Source organism: Pecten maximus, chromosome 2, assembly GCF_902652985.1.
Source record: "Pecten maximus chromosome 2, xPecMax1.1, whole genome shotgun sequence".
Classification (NCBI taxonomy): domain Eukaryota; kingdom Metazoa; phylum Mollusca; class Bivalvia; order Pectinida; family Pectinidae; genus Pecten; species Pecten maximus.
In genome coordinates, this window is record NC_047016.1 from 15,891,115 (window position 1) to 15,909,916 (window position 18,802).

The window sequence follows — 18,802 nt, forward strand, 5'->3', positions numbered from 1 at the left end:
CCTCATGGTATATGCCAGAAGTTTGATCTTCAGCGTTCACGTATTTTGTCCACAAGTGACTTTTGAATGTTTGTTCAGCAATAAACTTAGAAAATAGGTTTTAGAGAAAATTTTATGTGATGTTAAGAATAATTTTGATGAGGGTAGTTATATGGTGCACCATTTGTAACATTGTTTTCTTTTGACAATTTCAAAACATTTCCTAAGCTGTAACCCTAGTAAGGATTAGGTGGTTATTCATCATTGTTAGCAGATTCAACTTTGGAGAGGCAGAAAATCAAGTAGGAATATTCCGGAGAGAAAATTCATGTAAAATAGAAAGCTTATTTCTCTGGTATAAATGATATGAATGCTTTTTTTTTCTTAGGTGTACTCATTGAAGATGTCTATCGCCACTGTGATCCGAGCTATGAGTGAAGAAAATGCTCCCCAGGACTTTATACAGACTGAAAATCCACTGGCTACCTTAGCAAAGGTAAGAAAATTTGGAGTGTGACTAAGGCAAGATAAAAGAAAATTTTGAAATGTGACAAAGTAAGATAAAAGAAAATTTGGGGTGTGACAAAGGCAAGATAAAAGAAAATTTGGAGTGTGACTAAGGCAAGATAAAAGAAAATTTAGAGTGTGACAAAAAAGGCAAGATAAAAGAAAATTTAGAGTGTGACTAAGGCAGGATAAAAGAAAATTTGGAGTTTGACTAAGGCAAGATAAAAGAAAATTTGGAGTTTGACTAAGGCATGATAAAAGAAAATTTGGAGTTTGACTAAGGTAAGATAAAAGAAAATTTGGAGTGTGACTAAGGTAAGATAAAAGAAAATTTAGAGTGTGACTAAGGTAAGATAAAAGAAAATTTGGAGTGTGACTGCTAAAAATAGCAGGAATCAAAATGAGTCACGTTTCCTGCTCAACGTCCTTACAGTTCTCAAATTTATTGTATAATCTTGTTCTTCAGGAAGTGATGGAGTCTGTTGATGAACACATACTGATGAAAACAGTCACAGGTGCATACGCTCATATGCTGGTAAGTTGGTATCCAAGAGTGAAATCTGATTGAACATTTTCCAGAAAACATCAAGTCCAGATGATAGTTTTCTACTTAACTTTATTAACCATTCACTGGAAGGGCTATTATTGGTTATTTACCATTCACTGGAAGAACTATTATTGGTTATTTATCATTCACTGGAAGGGCTATTATTAGTTATTTACCATTCAATGGAAAGGCTATTATTATCGGTTAATTACCATTCACTGGAAGGACTATTATTGGTTATTTACCATTCACTGGAAGGGCTATTATTGGTTATTTACCATTCACTGGAAGGGCTATTATTGGTTATTTACCATTCAATGGAAAGGCTATTATTATCGGTTAATTACCATTCACTGGAAGGACTATTATTGGTTATTTACCATTCACTGGAAGGACTATTATTGGTTATTTACCATTCACTGGAAGGGCTATTATTGGTTATTTACCATTCACTGGAAGGACTATTATTGGTTATTTACCATTCACTGGAAGGACTATTATTGGTTATTTACCATTCACTGGAAGGACTATTATTGGTTATTTACCATTCACTGGAAGGACTATTATTGGTTATTTACCATTCACTGGAAGGGCTATTATTGGTTATTTACCATTCACTGGAAGGGCTATTATTGGTTATTTACCATTCACTGGAAGGGCTATTATTGGTTATTTACCATTCACTGGAAGGGCTATTATAAGTTAATTACCATTCACTGGAAGGACTATTATTGGTTATTTACCATTCACTGGAAGGGCTATTATTGGTTATTATTAGCCATTATTTCGAAATTATATATTTCTCTTTGAAATCATGGAAATTTTAATTTTTTCTTTGCCTGACTTCTATTTTTTAGGAACTATGAAAGGATTTTTTTCTTTAAACTTGATGAGCATATTAAGTATGACATTTAGTTGTACCTGCAATAATTTTAATCAGGTTGGATTTTCAAGATGGCCATTCACAAGCCATGATTACTGCTATTTCTCTGAAGAAATTAATTGGACCGTATTCACTGAACTTGGACAATATCAGACAAGATCATTTCTGACATTTGTTTTTACAGGATTTGACTAGGGCATCCAGAAAAGAGGTCAGTTGAAACTTTTTTTCTTTTTCAAATCAAGCATTTTGCCAACATTTTACATGAAAAATGCTTGGTTATGTTGCAAAATGATGGAAAATGAAGTTGAATATATTGTTGAGTCTATTCATTAATAATGAGATAATGGACATTGCCATTGATCATAGGGCCTAATAGATGGTAAGAATAATATCATGGTCTGACTGGGCTTCAATAGTTTGAAAATTTTGTAACAGGCCATAGTTTTCTCTATTGATTATAAATCAATGTGACCGTCTTTCTTGATTTCAGTCAGTTATATATGTACAAAACAGAAGCCCTGTTTATGATGAACTTTACAGTCAACTTCATATCATTAACAAATTGTTGTAGCAAAAACAAAATCAAATTTTAATAGCAGTGAAATTGGATGTATTTTTTTATGGAAATTTTTAACAGACAGTACGTTTATCTTTTTACTCTCAATGTAGTCAATCTGTTCTATCCTGAAAAATAATATCAAAATCCCCTAAAAATAACAGCAGTATATACTTACACTTGACACTGTTACAGGTATCACAGGTATATATTTGTTTTATATGCCTGTAGATTTATTTCCTAATATATGGCGTAAATGTCAATCATTTCCAGAAAAATGACGATGACTATGGCGACCTCTGTGACATTGTACAAGATTGTGGCTTTGCCTATTTCCAACTACTGCTTCGAAAACTGGCCATAGAAAAGGGCATGACCAAAGAAGGTTTGTACAGTAAATCTTATATCTTATCAGCATGCTTTGTCATATTCCATGTATTGACATAATGTGTTTGGTTCATATAATGGCGTACAGTGTCATAGTTCATGTAATGACATACAGTATCATAGTTCATGTAATGGCGTACAGTGTCATAGTTCATATAATGGCGTACAGTGTCATAGTTCATGTAATGGCGTACAGTATCATAGTTCATGTAATGGCGTACAGTATCATAGTTCATGTAATGACATACAGTGTCATAGTTCATGTAATGGCGTACAGTGTCATAGTTCATATAATGGCGTACAGTGTCATAGTTCATGTAATGGCGTACAGTGTCATAGTTCATGTAATGGCGTACAGTGTCATAGTTCATATAATTGTGTACAGTGTCATAGTTCATGTAATGGCGTACAGTGTCATAGTTCATGTAATGGTGTACAGTGTCATAGTCCATGTAATGGTGTACAGTGTCATAGTCCATGTAATGGTGTACAGTGTTATAGTTCATATAATTGTGTACAGTGTCATAGTCCATGTAATGGTGTACAGTGTCATAGTCCATGTAATGGTGTACAGTGTCATAGTCCATGTAATGGTGTACAGTGTTATAGTTCATATAATTGTGTACAGTGTCATAGTCCATGTAATGGTGTAAAGTGTCATAGTTCATATAATTGTGTACAGTGTCATAGTCCATGTAATGGTGTACAGTGTCATAGTCCATGTAATGGTGTACAGTGTCATAGTCCATGTAATGGTGTACAGTGTCATAGTCCATGTAATGGTGTACAGTGTCATAGTTCATGTAATGGCGTACAGTGTCATAGTTCATGTAATGGCGTCAGTGTTATAGTTCATGTAATGACATACAGTGTCATAGTCCATGTAATGGCGTCAGTGTCATAGTTCATGTAATGGCGTCAGTGTTATAGTTCATGTAATGGCATACAGTGTCATAGTTCATGTAATGGCGTCAGTGTCATAGTTCATATAATGGTGTACAGTGTCATAGTTCATGTAATGGTGTACAGTGTCATAGTTCATGTAATGGCGTACAGTGTCATAGTTCATGTAATGGCATACAGTGTCATAGTTCATGTAATGGCGTCAGTGTCATAGTTCATGTAATGACATACAGTGTCATAGTTCATGTAATGGCGTACAGTGTCATAGTTCATGTAATGGCGTACAGTGTCATAGTTCATGTAATGGCATACAGTGTCATAGTTCATGTAATGGCGTACAGTGTCATAGTTCATATAATGGGGTACAGTGTCATAGTTCATGTAATGGCGTAGTGTCATAGTTCATGTAATGGCGTACAGTGTCATTGTTCCTGTAATGGTGTACAGTGTCATAGTTCATGTAATGGCATACAGTGTCATAGTTCATGTAATGGTGTACAGTGTCATTGTTCCTGTAATGGCGTACAGTGTTATAGTTCATGTAATGGCGTACAGTGTCATAGTTCATGTAATGGCGTACAGTGTCATAGTTCATGTAATGGGGTACAGTGTCATAGTTCATGTAATGGTGTACAGTGTCATAGTTCATGTAATGGCGTACAGTGTCATAGTTCATATAATGGTGTACAGTGTCAAAGTTCATGTAATGGCGTCAGTGTCATAGTTCATGTAATGGGGTACAGTGTCATAGTTCATGTAATGGTGTACAGTGTCATAGTTCATGTAATGGCGTACAGTGTCATAGTTCATGTAATGGCGTACATTGTCATAGTTCATGTAATGGCGTCAGTGTCATAGTTCATGTAATGGCGTACAGTGTCATAGTTCATGTAATGGTGTACAGTGTCATAGTTCATGTAATGGTAGGGTGTCATAGTTCATATAATGGTGTACAGTGTCATAGTTCATGTAATGGTGTACAGTGTCATAGTTCATGTTATGGTGTACAGTGTCATAGTTCATGTAATGGCGTCAGTGTCATAGTTCATGTAATGGGGTACAGTGTTATAGTTCATGTAATGGCGTACAGTGTCATAGTTCATGTAATGGGGTACAGTGTCATAGTTCATGTAATGGCGTACAGTGTCATAGTTCATGTAATGGCGTACAGTGTCATAGTTCATGTAATGGCATACAGTGTCATAGTTCATGTAATGGCGTCAGTATCATAGTTCATGTAATGGGGTACAGTGTCATAGTTCATGTAATGGCGTACAGTGTCATAGTCCATGTAATGGTGTACAGTGTCATAGTTCATATAATGGTGTACAGTGTCATAGTTCATGTAATGGCGTACAGTGTTATAGTTCATGTAATGACATACAGTGTCATAGTTCATGTAATGGCGTACAGTGTCATAGTTCATGTAATGGCGTACAGTGTCATAGTTCATGTAATGGCGTACAGTGTTATAGTTCATGTAATGGTGTACAGTGTTATAGTTCATGTAATGGCGTACAGTGTTATAGTTCATGTAATGGTGTACAGTATCATAGTTCATGTAATGGCGTCAGTGTCATAGTTCATGTAATGACATACAGTGTCATAGTTCATGTAATGGCGTACAGTGTCATAGTTCATGTAATGGCGTACAGTGTCATAGTTCATGTAATGGCGTACAGTATCATAGTTCATAGTTCATGTAATGACATACAGTGTCATAGTTCATGTAATGGCGTACATTGTCATAGTTCATGTAATGGTGTACAGTGTCATAGTTCATGTAATGGTGTACAGTGTCATTGTTTCTGTAATGGCGTACAGTGTTATAGTTCATGTAATGGCATAAAATGTCATAGTTCACGAATGGCGTACAGTGTCATAGTTCATGTAATGGCGTACAGTATCATAGTTCATAGTTCATGTAATGACATATAGTGTCATAGTTATTTTAATGGCGTTCAGTGTCATAGTTCATGTAATGGTGTACAGTGTTTGGTTCATGTAATGGCGTACAGTGTCATAGTTCATGTAATGACATACTTATAAAACAACTGTAATAGAGACCAGTAGCTAGAACATTGATATCATGAATTCAGTGGAATGTTTATTTTGTAGTTTTTGTAAGAACAAAGTTGGACAAGGAAGCTTGGGACTTTTTTGACATAGGAACCATGTCTATAGAGGTGTTGAAGGGAGAGGACCTTCAGACTATCTACTTCAGGGTCCGGGATAAGGTGAGGAAGATATAGAGGTTACGCAACAAGTGGGTCCGGGATAAGGTGAGGAAGATATAGAGGTTAAGCAACAAGTGGGTCCGGGATAAGGTGAGGAAGATATAGAGGTTACACAACAAGTGGGTCCGGGATAAGGTGAGGAAGATATAGAGGTTACGCAACAAGTGGGTCCGGGATAAGGTGAGGAAGATATAGAGGTTACGCAACAAGTGGGTCCGGGATAAGGTGAGGAAGATATAGAGGTTACGCAACAAGTGGGTCCGGGATAAGGTGAGGAAGATATAGAGGTTACGCAACAAGTGGGTCCGGGATAAGGTGAGGAAGATATAGAGGTTACGCAACAAGTGGGTCCGGGATAAGGTGAGGAAGATATAGAGGTTACGCAACAAGTGGGTCCGGGATAAGGTGAGGAAGATATAGAGGTTACGCAACAAGTGGGTCCGGGATAAGGTGAGGAAGATATAGAGGTTACACAACAAGTGGGTCCGGGATAAGGTGAGGAAGATATAGAGGTTACGCAACAAGTGGGTCCGGGATAAGGTGAGGAAGATATAGAGGTTACACAACAAGTGGGTCCGGGATAAGGTGAGGAAGATATAGAGGTTACACAACAAGTGGGTCCGGGATAAGGTGAGGAAGATATAGAGGTTACGCAACAAGTGGGTCCGGGATAAGGTGAGGAAGATATAGAGGTTACACAACAAGTGGGTCCGGGATAAGGTGAGGAAGATATAGAGGTTACGCAACGAGTGGGTCCGGGATAAGGTGAGGAAGATATAGAGGTTACACAACAAGTGGGTCCGGGATAAGGTGAGGAAGATATAGAGGTTACACAACAAGTGGGTCCGGGATAAGGTGAGGAAGATATAGAGGTTACACAACAAGTGGGTCCGGGATAAGGTGAGGAAGATATAGAGGTTAAGCAACAAGTGGGTCCGGGATAAGGTGAGGAAGATATAGAGGTTACGCAACAAGTGGGTCCGGGATAAGGTGAGGAAGATATAGAGGTTACGCAACAAGTGGGTCCGGGATAAGGTGAGGAAGATATGGAGGTTAAGCAACAAGTGGGTCCGGGATAAGGTGAGGAAGATATAGAGGTTACGCAACGAGTGGGTCCGGGATAAGGTGAGGAAGATATAGAGGTTACGCAACAAGTGGGTCCGGGATAAGGTGAGGAAGATATAGAGGTTACGCAACGAGTGCTTGTTGGATATTGAATATATTTCACTCAGGTAAAAAAAAATTTAAAGCTACAAAAGACACAAACTTTAGCGAGTGTGTTTTGTAACTTTTAACAAATAACAAGTGTAAAATGAATTCTATATCCAAAAATCAAGAGTCAATTGAGATCTGTTTCAATCACAAAATGATATCAACTTGATTATTTATGACTTTAATAACAATTGCAGTAAAGTTTGAATTCTTGACCAATCCAACAGTCAGCACATTTATACAATGGCCTGAAAAGTGAATAACAGCATATACATTTGATGCTTATTGATGATCAAATTTTATGACTATACCTAATCAAGAAGAGGATTAGAATCTTTAATCAATAAGTTTGCAACCTCAGAGGAGAAAGGAGGGCTAGGGTGAATGATTGCATGAGGTCAAAATGGTCATGCAGTAAAAGGGATTCAATTGATTTTATTTCTGAAGTTTACTGTTGGATTTTACCTTAACCTAGTGGAACTAATCCTAAAGTGGGAATCAGAAGCTATACCTGATTAATGGCTGACCCCTCAGGGGCCTGGAGGGCACTTCCCAAATAAGTTGCTGTATGCAAAGAAACTTTACATTAATTCAATGATTTATCCAAATATGTTTGGCTCATGGCTGCATTTTTTGATGTACCCGTAATTGCACAAAATCTATTTTGCTTACTGTCATATATGAACAAATAAAAAAGTAAAGAAAAAAATGAATTGTACAGTTCAACTTGTCACTAAATCCAATATTAAATTTTCAAGAATGTTTAAGGATTATGGTAAAAAAAGAAAATTGAAGGAATAAACATATATCATATGAAGCAATACTGAGATTCAGTCAGATGACCAATGTTACACATTACTGCCTCTTAGCATGTCTCCTGACTGTTACTTTCAACATTTGACTTATTGCTGACAGAGTGTGCTGCGTGAGGACATTAAGGAAAAGTTCAAGTACGAGGTGGACCGATCGACCCCTAGCAACAAGATACGAGGCTTCATGGACTGGTCCAGTGACATCATGCAGGATATTAAATACCAGCGGAAGGTCTTGGCCAATCCTGTCGGGAGAATCCTCATCAAGATGTGGTAAATATTACTTTAGAATTAACAAATTAATCAAAGTAAACCAAAGTAAACACTTAATTTTGAGGTAAATATTACGGTAACTGTGAAACATGTGATTAAGCATAAATAATAACCAAATTGGGCTCATGAAAATTTCTGAAATACTAAAAAGTTGTCATCTTTGCCTATGTCTTATGTCAGTCTATTGTATAATTAAAGCTAAAAATATTTTCATGCATAAAAGATAGATGATATGTTTGCATACATAATTTTGTATTATGACCAAGTATCAACTTACTTGTCCCAGATCTTTTTTGAGCAAAAGTGAAGATCATATAGTCAAAGTACTGGTCCAGGATGATATTAATTATGAGAGTCAGTATGCTTGTGATGTGAACCAGCTATTATGACTTACTAAATCATTGTTGACACAGGATCCCAATGAACTATGCAGCACTGTTGCTGAGCATTTTGATCTGCTCAGTCATCATGATCACATGGCGCGATCCCAAGGACGAAAATGGAGATTCTGACGTTCACAGGTAAAGTTGTGTAAATTGGCCTTGAGGACTCTGACATTTAGAATACTAGTCTGGTCCCAACTGGTAATTTGACCTTGAGGACTCTGACCTACAGAATACTAGTCTGGTCCCCGACTGGTAAATTGGCCCCAGGGACTCTGACCTACAGAATACTAGTCTGGTCCCCAACTTGCATATTGGCCCCAGGGACTCTGACCTACAGAATACTAGTATGGTCCCCGAATTGTATATTGGCTCCGGGGACTCTGACCTACAGAATACTTGTCTGGTCCCCGACTTGTATATTGGCCCAGGGGGACTCTGACCTACAGAATACAAGTCTGGTCCCAGACTGGTAAATTGGCTATTTACTTTGTGAAAGATTTGGTTTAGTAAACAGTTTGGTTATGGTAAATTTTGGGATTTGTTTAAGTCAGTTGTCTGTTCTGGTAAAACAACAGTCTGCCATGGGTCACTGTTGAGCAAACTGGAGATCTCAAGTATGATGACTACTCTAAAGCTGGAGATCTTAATTTGATGACCGCTCTAAAGCTGGAGATCTTAGTTTGATGACTGCTCTAAAGCTGGAGATCTTAGTTTGATGACCGCTCTAAAGCTGCAGATCTCAAGTTTGATGACCGCTCTAAAGCTGCAGATCTCAAGTTTGATGACCGCTCTAAAGCTGCAGATCTCAAGTTTGATGACCACTCTAAAGCTGGAGACAACATGTTGACATTTCAGAAAAAGATATCGGCTTTGAATGAAAAGGATTTGGATAGAAATGCCCTCTTTTTAAAGTACCTCACTTCAATACAACCAGTATATATACCAGTTTTGTTTAAACACTTATAAGAAAGAGAAGCAATCAGATTCTTTATAGAAGACCATATATTATGACAGCAGCTTGACATGTTATGTGTTATTTGTTTTCTAGCAAGGTGCCGATCTTCAGCATTGATGAGAATCTTTACTACTACTTCCTGTACATAGCAGGTGGAATGCACAACTTCCTCAGTGTGTGTATATACATTACCTTCCTCCTCTCAAACAACCCCAGCTTCCCGCCCTGGCAGGCCTTCCTTAGGCTTATGTAAGTGAAATAAATTTATTTTCTTATGAGTTCTGGAAATGGTAGGTCATTGACCCATCAAAAAGTAATTTGTATCAAAATCTTGTCCTCTTTTAAGATTTTTTGCTACCTTGAGTTTCAAAATCATAGTCAATATTCCGATCATAAATACGTACTAACTAAGGTATATAAATGAAATTCATAGATGACCCGAAGATCGAGTCAGGATGACATATAGCCGTCATGCTTCATTCATCGTTGTCCACAACGCACCATCTATAAATTTTTCACATTTCAAACTTCTTCTCAAGTTCCACAAGTGAGATTCAGCTCTAACTTATCTTATCTTTCTCTCTCCTGTTACATACCAATGAAATAGCCGTGTGCCTTTGATTATGCCAGGACGTATTCCAGGGGTACAGAGCACAATTGAATATAACTGGAGTATCCAACATAATCCATCTGGCCCTGTTTTACTGTTCATATTGTGGTGTCTTTACTGACAGAGGTTGTCGCCATTTTCCCAATAAGTATATCATCGACATTCTACTGTATTCATCATTCTACTTCTTGTTTTACAGAGGGAAGAGCAATGAGAAGGAGGAAGAGTTCAAAACATGGAACGAGAGAAAAAATCCATACGACACCAACAACCTGGAACTGAACATATACAGCATAAAGGCTATGTACTATGTGGTATGTTTACTGTGACCAGTCTCAAAAGATAGTAGTGGATATTTTCACAGTTTATGTTCAGTATTTGATTCAATGATAAGCAATGACAAAATGCTTTTGGTCAAAACTTTCTAAGTAGTGAGTGTGTTTCAGATAACAGTGGCCTTTTCTGTATTTACCATGTTAATCAATCAGGTAGCCATGGTATGCTAATCTGTGCTAACCTAGTTAATCAGTGAGTGTGTTTCAGGTATTCATGGTCTGTTAAATCTGTGTTAGATTTAACCATTGAATAAATCAGCGAATGTATTTCAGGTATTTGTGGCCTGTTTAATCTGTGTTAGATTTAACCATTGAATAAATCAGCGATTGTATTTCAGGTATTTGTGGCCTGTTCTATTATGGGAACAATCTACTATGGTTACTTCTTCTCCTTCCACCTCCTTCACATTGCTGAGCTGAATCAGCTGCTGAAGCGAGTTATCCAGGCTGTCACTACAAATGGTAAGTCGTAATGGAGAGGGTTTATAAACAGCCTGACATTAAATCTAGCTTAAAAAATTGTTAAAATTGTAAGCACACTTTTTGCAGAAATATTTGGTATTACATGTGTAAGGGATGATGAATAAATGTAGAAAAGGTTACGTAGAGGTGCATTGGTGGAAAGTGAGTTGACAAACACAATGAGAAACAATATGTGTTATTTGTTGGAACCCAGGTAAATGTGTATCAACATTACCCAAGTAACCTGTTCTAAACTTTAATGATTAGAAGTTGTTAAGCTTGATACTATTTAAACCCTTTTATATTCCAACAGGAATGTCACTGCTGTTGGTCGCCTTGCTTGGTCTGGCGATCATGTTTATCTACTCGTTGGTTGGCTTTGCCTTCCTGCGAGAGAGATTCTTCAAGGAGAGTGAAGGTCGTCATTGTCGTACAGTGGCCCAGTGTTTTGTTACCATCACTCATCACGGCTTCGTGGATGTGCCATACACAGTAAGTAATGAATCATTTCTTCTGGACTAACACCTTAGTACGAGTAGCTAGGAAAGGATCTGTATGGTGTCACATTTTACAGCGGTGTTAGTCTCCAATTAGGACTACAAATGGGGGACTGTCTATTTATACTCTGCCAGGTATCCATCAGTGTGTCAAAACACTGTCCAGATCTAGTATTATCTTGTGTCTACAGAATAACCTATTGAATGGCAATCAAATAGAGATAATCAGTCAGATGCCAAACAATATATGGAGTTATTGCCCTTTGTTTATATATCATATTAAACTCTCAATAATTTGCCTTTTTACTACTTTAAACATGTCTGTTTAGTCTTTTTATCAGTTTGAACCTTTCACAGACCTTATTAGTCCCCTATCGTTGAAACACAATGACACTAAGGATCATAATATCCTTGACAAGTTCAAGTTTCAGACTTTTTTTTGTGTGTCAAGGTCACAGTTACTATATTTAGCAGGGGCCGATAGGGGACATGTACTGCTTTAGCAATACCCAGTATGCTTGTTATCGTTCCCTTTCCCTATAGTGTTAAAAAAAAATCTAAATTCTTACTCGGTAAAATAACATAACTAAGGACAAACTATTTGTATTTACCTGTAGACATTTGAGAGTGCTATGGACAGCGATATCAACGATGTGTTAATGTTATCCGCTATAGACGTGACCTTCTTCATACTCATCACCACCATCGGCCTGAACATCATCTTTGGTGTCATCGTCGATACTTTCTCTCAGCTCAGAGACTCCAAGGTAATTGTGTGGTGAAATGAGACCTAGTAGAATACCAGCATTTAGATCGGTTGAAACATGATTTGTTAAACCCTTTCTTTAATGGCTAATTGGACTGGATTATCATATTTGTTTGGTACACAGCAGTTTGAAATATTACTATTGTAATACAATATTGTTATTCATTTGGCGACAGATGAGAATGAGCTCAATTTCCATTTCAAATATAAGATGTTTATTATTCAGAAAATGTCATACAGTTATGATGCCCTGTTTACATTTGATCAGTTTTGAGCTTTAACATATTGTTAATTTGCAATATTTAACCCTACATTTCTTGAAGTAAAGTTCTTTAGTCACAAGTATGTTGAGAAATTGATTAAGATAGAACTGGATTGTGCTTTCAGTGGGAGATCGACAAAGACATGCAAAACAATTGTTTCATCTGTAGCAGAGAAAGTTATGACTTTGAGCGTCAAGGAAAGGTATTTATTACTTTTATATGTGCTTCTAACTGGTCCCAATTCAGGGTTAGATAACGTTAATGGAGTAGGAGTTATCTCATAGCTTCGATTGATACAGCCATCAAAATATATATATATACCTGGGTATACAGTGCAGAGATCTCCTTTACTCAATTTGCAACATTTCTTTGAAACTTGGTAGGCTTAATTATCATGACGTGTTGTTTTCTTGTGCAGCTCTTTGATTTGTTACTTTTTGACAGAGCTATTGCCCTTTGTTTAATCAGTTTTGTGTTGAATTTTTTTACTTGATTCCGTACACATAGTGTAATTGTGATTTTTTTATACAGGGTTTTGAGAAGCATGTGAAATCAGAACATAACCAGTGGGCCTACCTATTCTTTTTCATTCACCTGGACGAGACTAGACCTAATGACTACTCAGCTCTGGAACTTCATGTCTATAACATGGTAACTTGTCTACTTTGCCCCACCTCTATAAAATAGTACACTTCTGTTTTCTAGAGTAGGATATTAAAACATTGTACATCTGTCTTCCTCTTGAATGAGTTCTCTTAGACATCTTGAGGACCTGAATACCTACTAAAGACTAAGGAAAAGGATTGAGGGCAACTACCTGCCACTTGATGCAATGTCTAATCCTCCAAAATTATTAGGGTTTTCATCTGCTACGTCTTCTAAAAGTCTCAAAACTGCCAACATTACAGTTGTTTTGATCTGTGTCCTTCAGACCTCTTGATCCTTTGTATTATTTTTGACAATTCAAACCGCCAGTAATCTTTCATTTAACTAACATTTTTGATTTTATATCATTTGTTATAATGTATAACATGCTGTCATAATGATGTGACCTATATTTACTTTTTGCAGCTGGACCTGAATCGCTTTGAGTTCTTCCCCTTGAACAGAGCTCTTTGTCTGCAAAGTGACAAGTACGACACAGATGAGATGATAGAACAGCTTCAGATCTCCATCAAGGCATTGGATATGAAACTCAGTAGTGAAATGGCATTGGTTGAGTTTATGGCCTCCAAGATAAGAGAAGATGTAAGTTAATGATTTAATATGTTCTACCCTGAAGTGAATTGTATATTGCTAGGTAGGTAGGTGAGTCCTATACAATATATGTTCCTTGTTCGACCATATAACTTCCCTCCCACTTTCGTGGGGAAAAAGCCACTTCTTCACCCAATTCCATATCAGCTAAATTAATTTACACCAATTATACTAACTAAAGGAACTTGGATCATATTATACTGAAAGCAATATTAAAATATAACACCTTAGAAACAATGTATTTCATACACTTTTCTACTTATCAAGTACCCTTATTTCCCCCTTCTAAACTCTTGACAGACTTTGTTTTATCATATATCCAATTAGTGCACAATTATTCATTGCCAAGGCAGTAGAATAACTCATGTTCCTAAAAGTATTTATATCACAATTGTTTATTGTCAATATATAGGAAGAATCCTGTTAATCATTTCTATCTGCTTGTTTCAGGATGCACAAAAGCTGCAAGAGAGGGAAAAGAAAAAACAGAAGGAATGGGAAGCTAGTCAAAAAACTCCTCGTGAATAACATTATACAAATAGGCACTAAAATGTAAAACAAAAAAAGTGTCATTTCAGGAGTTGATTGTTGTGGTGAAAAAGAAATAAAAGTTTCAAGGAATTAGAATCATTTCCTGTGAACATTTAAAGAAAAGTAAACAGAAATGGAAATATGAGAAAGTGTGTACTAGGCACTTAAAAAAATGAATGGCAGAGTTTTTTATGTTAAAAGCTATTGTGTATAAATAGAAATGGTACATTCAATATCCTAATGACCACTCTTGATGTCACTCCGAAGGAGTCCCCAGATATTCTCCTCCTCCCACTGACAAGTTTTTCGTAAGACATTTAGGATTTTCAAAATGTTCGCTAGAAGTGCTCTGTACATTTCCATGTGTCATCAGACCATACAATGATATGCAGTGGGATTGATGTGTTATACAAATCCAAGAAAGTAAAGAACAATTACAAAAAACAGTTGATTTTTTTTACTGTATGGCTGTTTTCTAGAATTGTAAATGATAAAGTAACAACCTTTAAAAGAAAAGAAATCTGAGAAATTTGATAAAAATAAATTTGAGGCATTATTCTAAGACTGATAATTCTGATATACCATGTAGTTATTTTTGTATGTTTATAAAAAGCACTTCTTTTATGATTGTCATGTAAACTTTATATACTTTTTAAAATTTGGTGTAAGGTTGCTTCAGAAAGAGTTGAGTTAGACTGATTTAAAATCCACATCAAATGAACATTCAATCTATAGTTCAAGTCTGTATTTGATTTCTGTATTGTAACCACATTCCATCTATTTGATTCCATTTTTTACTTGGAGTCGGCTAGGTTTTAGTAGGCATGGCAAAGACCATAATAGAAATGTTTGATAAGATGCTTTTTGTTAAGCAATAAATGTAGATGTGAACAAAGATATGTCGAACCTCCTCTCACTGATCCAGCTTTAATACTGAAATTTTCATGATTTCAACACATAGATTTATTTTGATAAAATAGTCAGCTTCAAGGATAAATAGGTGTGCTGTCTTTCAGTTTTAACTTGTCTTTGTGTTTTTTAAGTTAGATCCTATCACTCTTAAGTGTCATCTCATAATAAGTACATTTTAGACAATCAATGCTTGTGTACAACGAACTGTGTCACACTAAGGTAGCATACACCCTTAAGTCTTGATGTATAATAAGGTAGTACGTGTACATGCATAGTACCCATTATCTTTCCATCTAACTGTCAGCACATATCCCCAAATCTTCATATCATGATTAAATTTATATTCATTGTTGAGAAAAAAATCTGTGAATCTATACAATTTTTTTAACTCAGGGTAGACTACTTAATTCATTTTTCAATGTTGATCTAAGCTTCATAATGTAAATTAATTGTTAAGTTTTTTTCTTGAATTACATTTGTGTTTTTCTGTTAGTTTCATTGTTTCATAGACATATTAAAATTTTATTAAGTCTTTACCATTTTACATGTGTGTACGTTGTTAAGAGCAGATTCACTTTTTATTATTGATGACATCAGAAAATGTTCTACTCGGATATAGAAGCCACTGATTTATAATCAAAAGGTGATAGCTATTGGTATGTTACAAACATTTATTTCATTGTTTTATATTGTATCATTAACATCCTGAAATGAAATGATTTTAATATCTGTTTTTGATTATATTTGTATGCTGACAACCTAAAGATATATCTTTGGGAGAGTATCTATAAAGTGTTAAATGTATTGTTATTAAAGATATTATATTGGTTTGAAATGTAGCTGATGATAGATATATTTTACTTATGGAAATATACCAATAAAGGATACAAAATCTGTGGAAGAAACCCTGCAGAAAATGAACAGTGTTACTAGAGAATGGTGTAAATGTGGTGTTAATATACCCTTGACTCCCCTGTATGTTGGTGGAGTCAGTATATCTCTTATTATATCTAAGGTAGGATTTTACAGAACCAACGTGATACAAGACCAGGGATGCAAGACCAGGGACGTATAAAGATATATTTCTCTGGCAAGACTGATGGCATTATAAACAAGAGCATGCTAGTCAACGTGAGATAAAATACAGACATCTGAGAAAGGCTATAGAGCTTGGGGAGAAAGGTAACAACAGTGAGTTCAGTAAATCAGACTGGTTACCCTAACAACAGTGGGTTCAGTAAATCAGACTGGTTACCCTAACAACAGTGGGTTCAGTAAATCAGACTGGTTACCCTAACAACAGTGGGTTCAGTAAATCAGACTGGTTACCCTAACAACAGTGGGTTCAGTGAATCAGACTGGTTACCCTAACAACAGTGGGTTCAGTGAATCAGACTGGTTACCCTAACAACAGTGGGTTCAGTGAATCAGACTGGTTACCATAGTAGGCTTGTTATTGGTCAGACACAGCAGTCTAAAATGTTAGAAATCTTCCTCTGATGAACTACAGATACTAGCAATGTTAGGAGGTAATGTTTCACGGGAACAGTTCAAGGGATAAGTACAGAGTACATGGTGAGGGACATAAACACCAAACATGATATAATGGTTTATTCATTATTTAATACTGTTGATTCTGCAGCTGTTATTTAAGGCGTGAATTTGTGTTGAAATCATCACCAGCAGTGATTTCATCTTGACATTAATTATGAGTTGTTGTGATATATTTTGATTGCTCTTCTAATGTTTATTTAGATATGTAAGACTTTTAATAAATGTTTTAGAAAATCGATGTTTATTTGTCTTTATATAGTTGCATGTCGAGGTGCATTATTTGTCAAGTGTGACCTTTGACCTTTTAACCATGGCCAATACCCTCGGTGTCGAATGAGAAGTACTGCCTGATGTGAACTCAGTTTGTTGAGTTGCTCAAAATATGCTGTTTTCATAAAAAAAAGTCTAATGTAAGTTACAACATTGTAGGATTGACCATTCTGCCTAGACCATTAACTATCAAAATCTAAACAGGCTAGAACTTGGTGTTCTGATTGGATGATGTGAATATGAGCTAAATCTGATTAGAGATCAGCGAATGTATTTAACAGAGCCCAAACATGCATGCTCATGTCAATCTATGTTGTTACCGTTCTCATGTGCAGTATCGCCTAAATACAACTGTTGAGTTACTGTTTTACAACTCTCATGAGCCAGCTCCACCTGGGCGTTATTCAGATCCTTTCCTGGAACGTCCCCTACATTTCTGTTGCGTACAAAGATAATGGTTAACCCCTAGCTTGCTTTCTTTGTGTTCTTTCCTTTTCCAAGATGTCAGCTAGCTCCCTCATGACATGTTCGTGTCTCCCATTTGTTATGTCTTGGAGTGAGAGCAAGGTTACATGTAGACTGAGGGTGCGTGGTTTGTCTCCCAAACGACAGTGTGAATCCACCGATTATTTTTCTGATGCCATCTTGGAAGAATAAAAAAAAGACACAATATATTTGCAAAAAAAAAAGAGTTGGATACACCATAAAGAGCCAAAATTCAGTAAACTGCGCCAAAAAAATGTTTTGTCTTTCTCTGACTCGTCAATGGTGTGAAGGGCCTGAAATTTTCATAAAATGGTCCAACGAAATGACAAAATCTGGATTTGGTCTGTCTACACTGTCCTTTACCCAGCTTTGTCAGTTGTTACCATCGTACTACCTCTATCTTTATCCATGTCGTCCTTTACCCAGTTTTGTCAGTTGTTACCATTGTAGTACCTCTATCTTTATCCATGTCGTCCTTTACCCAGCTTTGTCAGTTGTTACAATTGTAGTACCTCTATCTGTATCCATGTCGTCCTTTACCCAGCTTTGTCAGTTGTTACCATTGTAGTACCTCTATCTTTATCCATGTCGTCCTTTACCCAGCTTTGTCAGTTGTTACCATTGTAGTACCTCTATCTTTATCCATGTCGTCCTTTACCCAGCTTTGTCAGTTGTTACCATTGTAGTACCTCTATATTTATCCATGTCGTCCTTTACCCAGCTTTGTCAGTTGTTACCATTGTAGTACCTCTATCCTTCACCATGTCGTCCTTTATCCAGCTTTGCCAGTTGTTACCATTGTAATACCTCTATCCTTCCCCATGTCGTCCTTTACCCAGCTTTGCCAGTTGTTACCATTGTAATACCTCTATCCTTCCCCATGTCGTCCTTTACCCAGATTTGTCAGTTATTACCATTGTAGTACCTCTATCTTTATCCATGTCGTCCTTTACCCAGCTTTGTCAGTTGTTACTATTGTAGTACCTCTATCTTTATCCATGTCGTCCTTTACCCAGCTTTGTCAGTTGTTACTATTGTAGTACCTCTATCCTTCCCCATGTCGTCCTTTACCCAGCTTTGTCAGTTGTTACCATTGTAGTACCTCTATCTTTATCCATGTCGTCCTTTATCCAGCTTTGTCAGTTGTTACCATTGTAGTACGTATACCTCTATCTTTATCCATGTCGTCCTTTACCAAGCTTTGTCAGTTGTTACCATT

The 18,802-nt window shown here is 36.5% G+C and overlaps 1 protein-coding gene across 1 annotated transcript in view; it reads left to right on the forward strand.

Annotated features, from left to right (window-relative positions):
• Window positions 1–17,063, forward strand: part of LOC117319416 (inositol 1,4,5-trisphosphate receptor type 2-like) — a 75,823-nt gene extending 58,760 nt beyond the window's left edge. Inside the window, 16 exon segments of the mRNA XM_033874228.1 lie at window positions 368–475; window positions 953–1,021; window positions 2,101–2,127; window positions 2,749–2,860; window positions 5,884–6,002; window positions 8,130–8,299; window positions 8,713–8,820; window positions 9,734–9,889; window positions 10,450–10,564; window positions 10,924–11,047; window positions 11,361–11,539; window positions 12,162–12,311; window positions 12,698–12,775; window positions 13,105–13,224; window positions 13,645–13,821; window positions 14,281–17,063. Of these exon segments, the coding sequence (XP_033730119.1) occupies window positions 368–475; window positions 953–1,021; window positions 2,101–2,127; window positions 2,749–2,860; window positions 5,884–6,002; window positions 8,130–8,299; window positions 8,713–8,820; window positions 9,734–9,889; window positions 10,450–10,564; window positions 10,924–11,047; window positions 11,361–11,539; window positions 12,162–12,311; window positions 12,698–12,775; window positions 13,105–13,224; window positions 13,645–13,821; window positions 14,281–14,358 (1,890 nt within the window). The 3' untranslated portion in view covers window positions 14,359–17,063.
• Window positions 17,064–18,802: the final 1,739 nt, after the last annotated feature.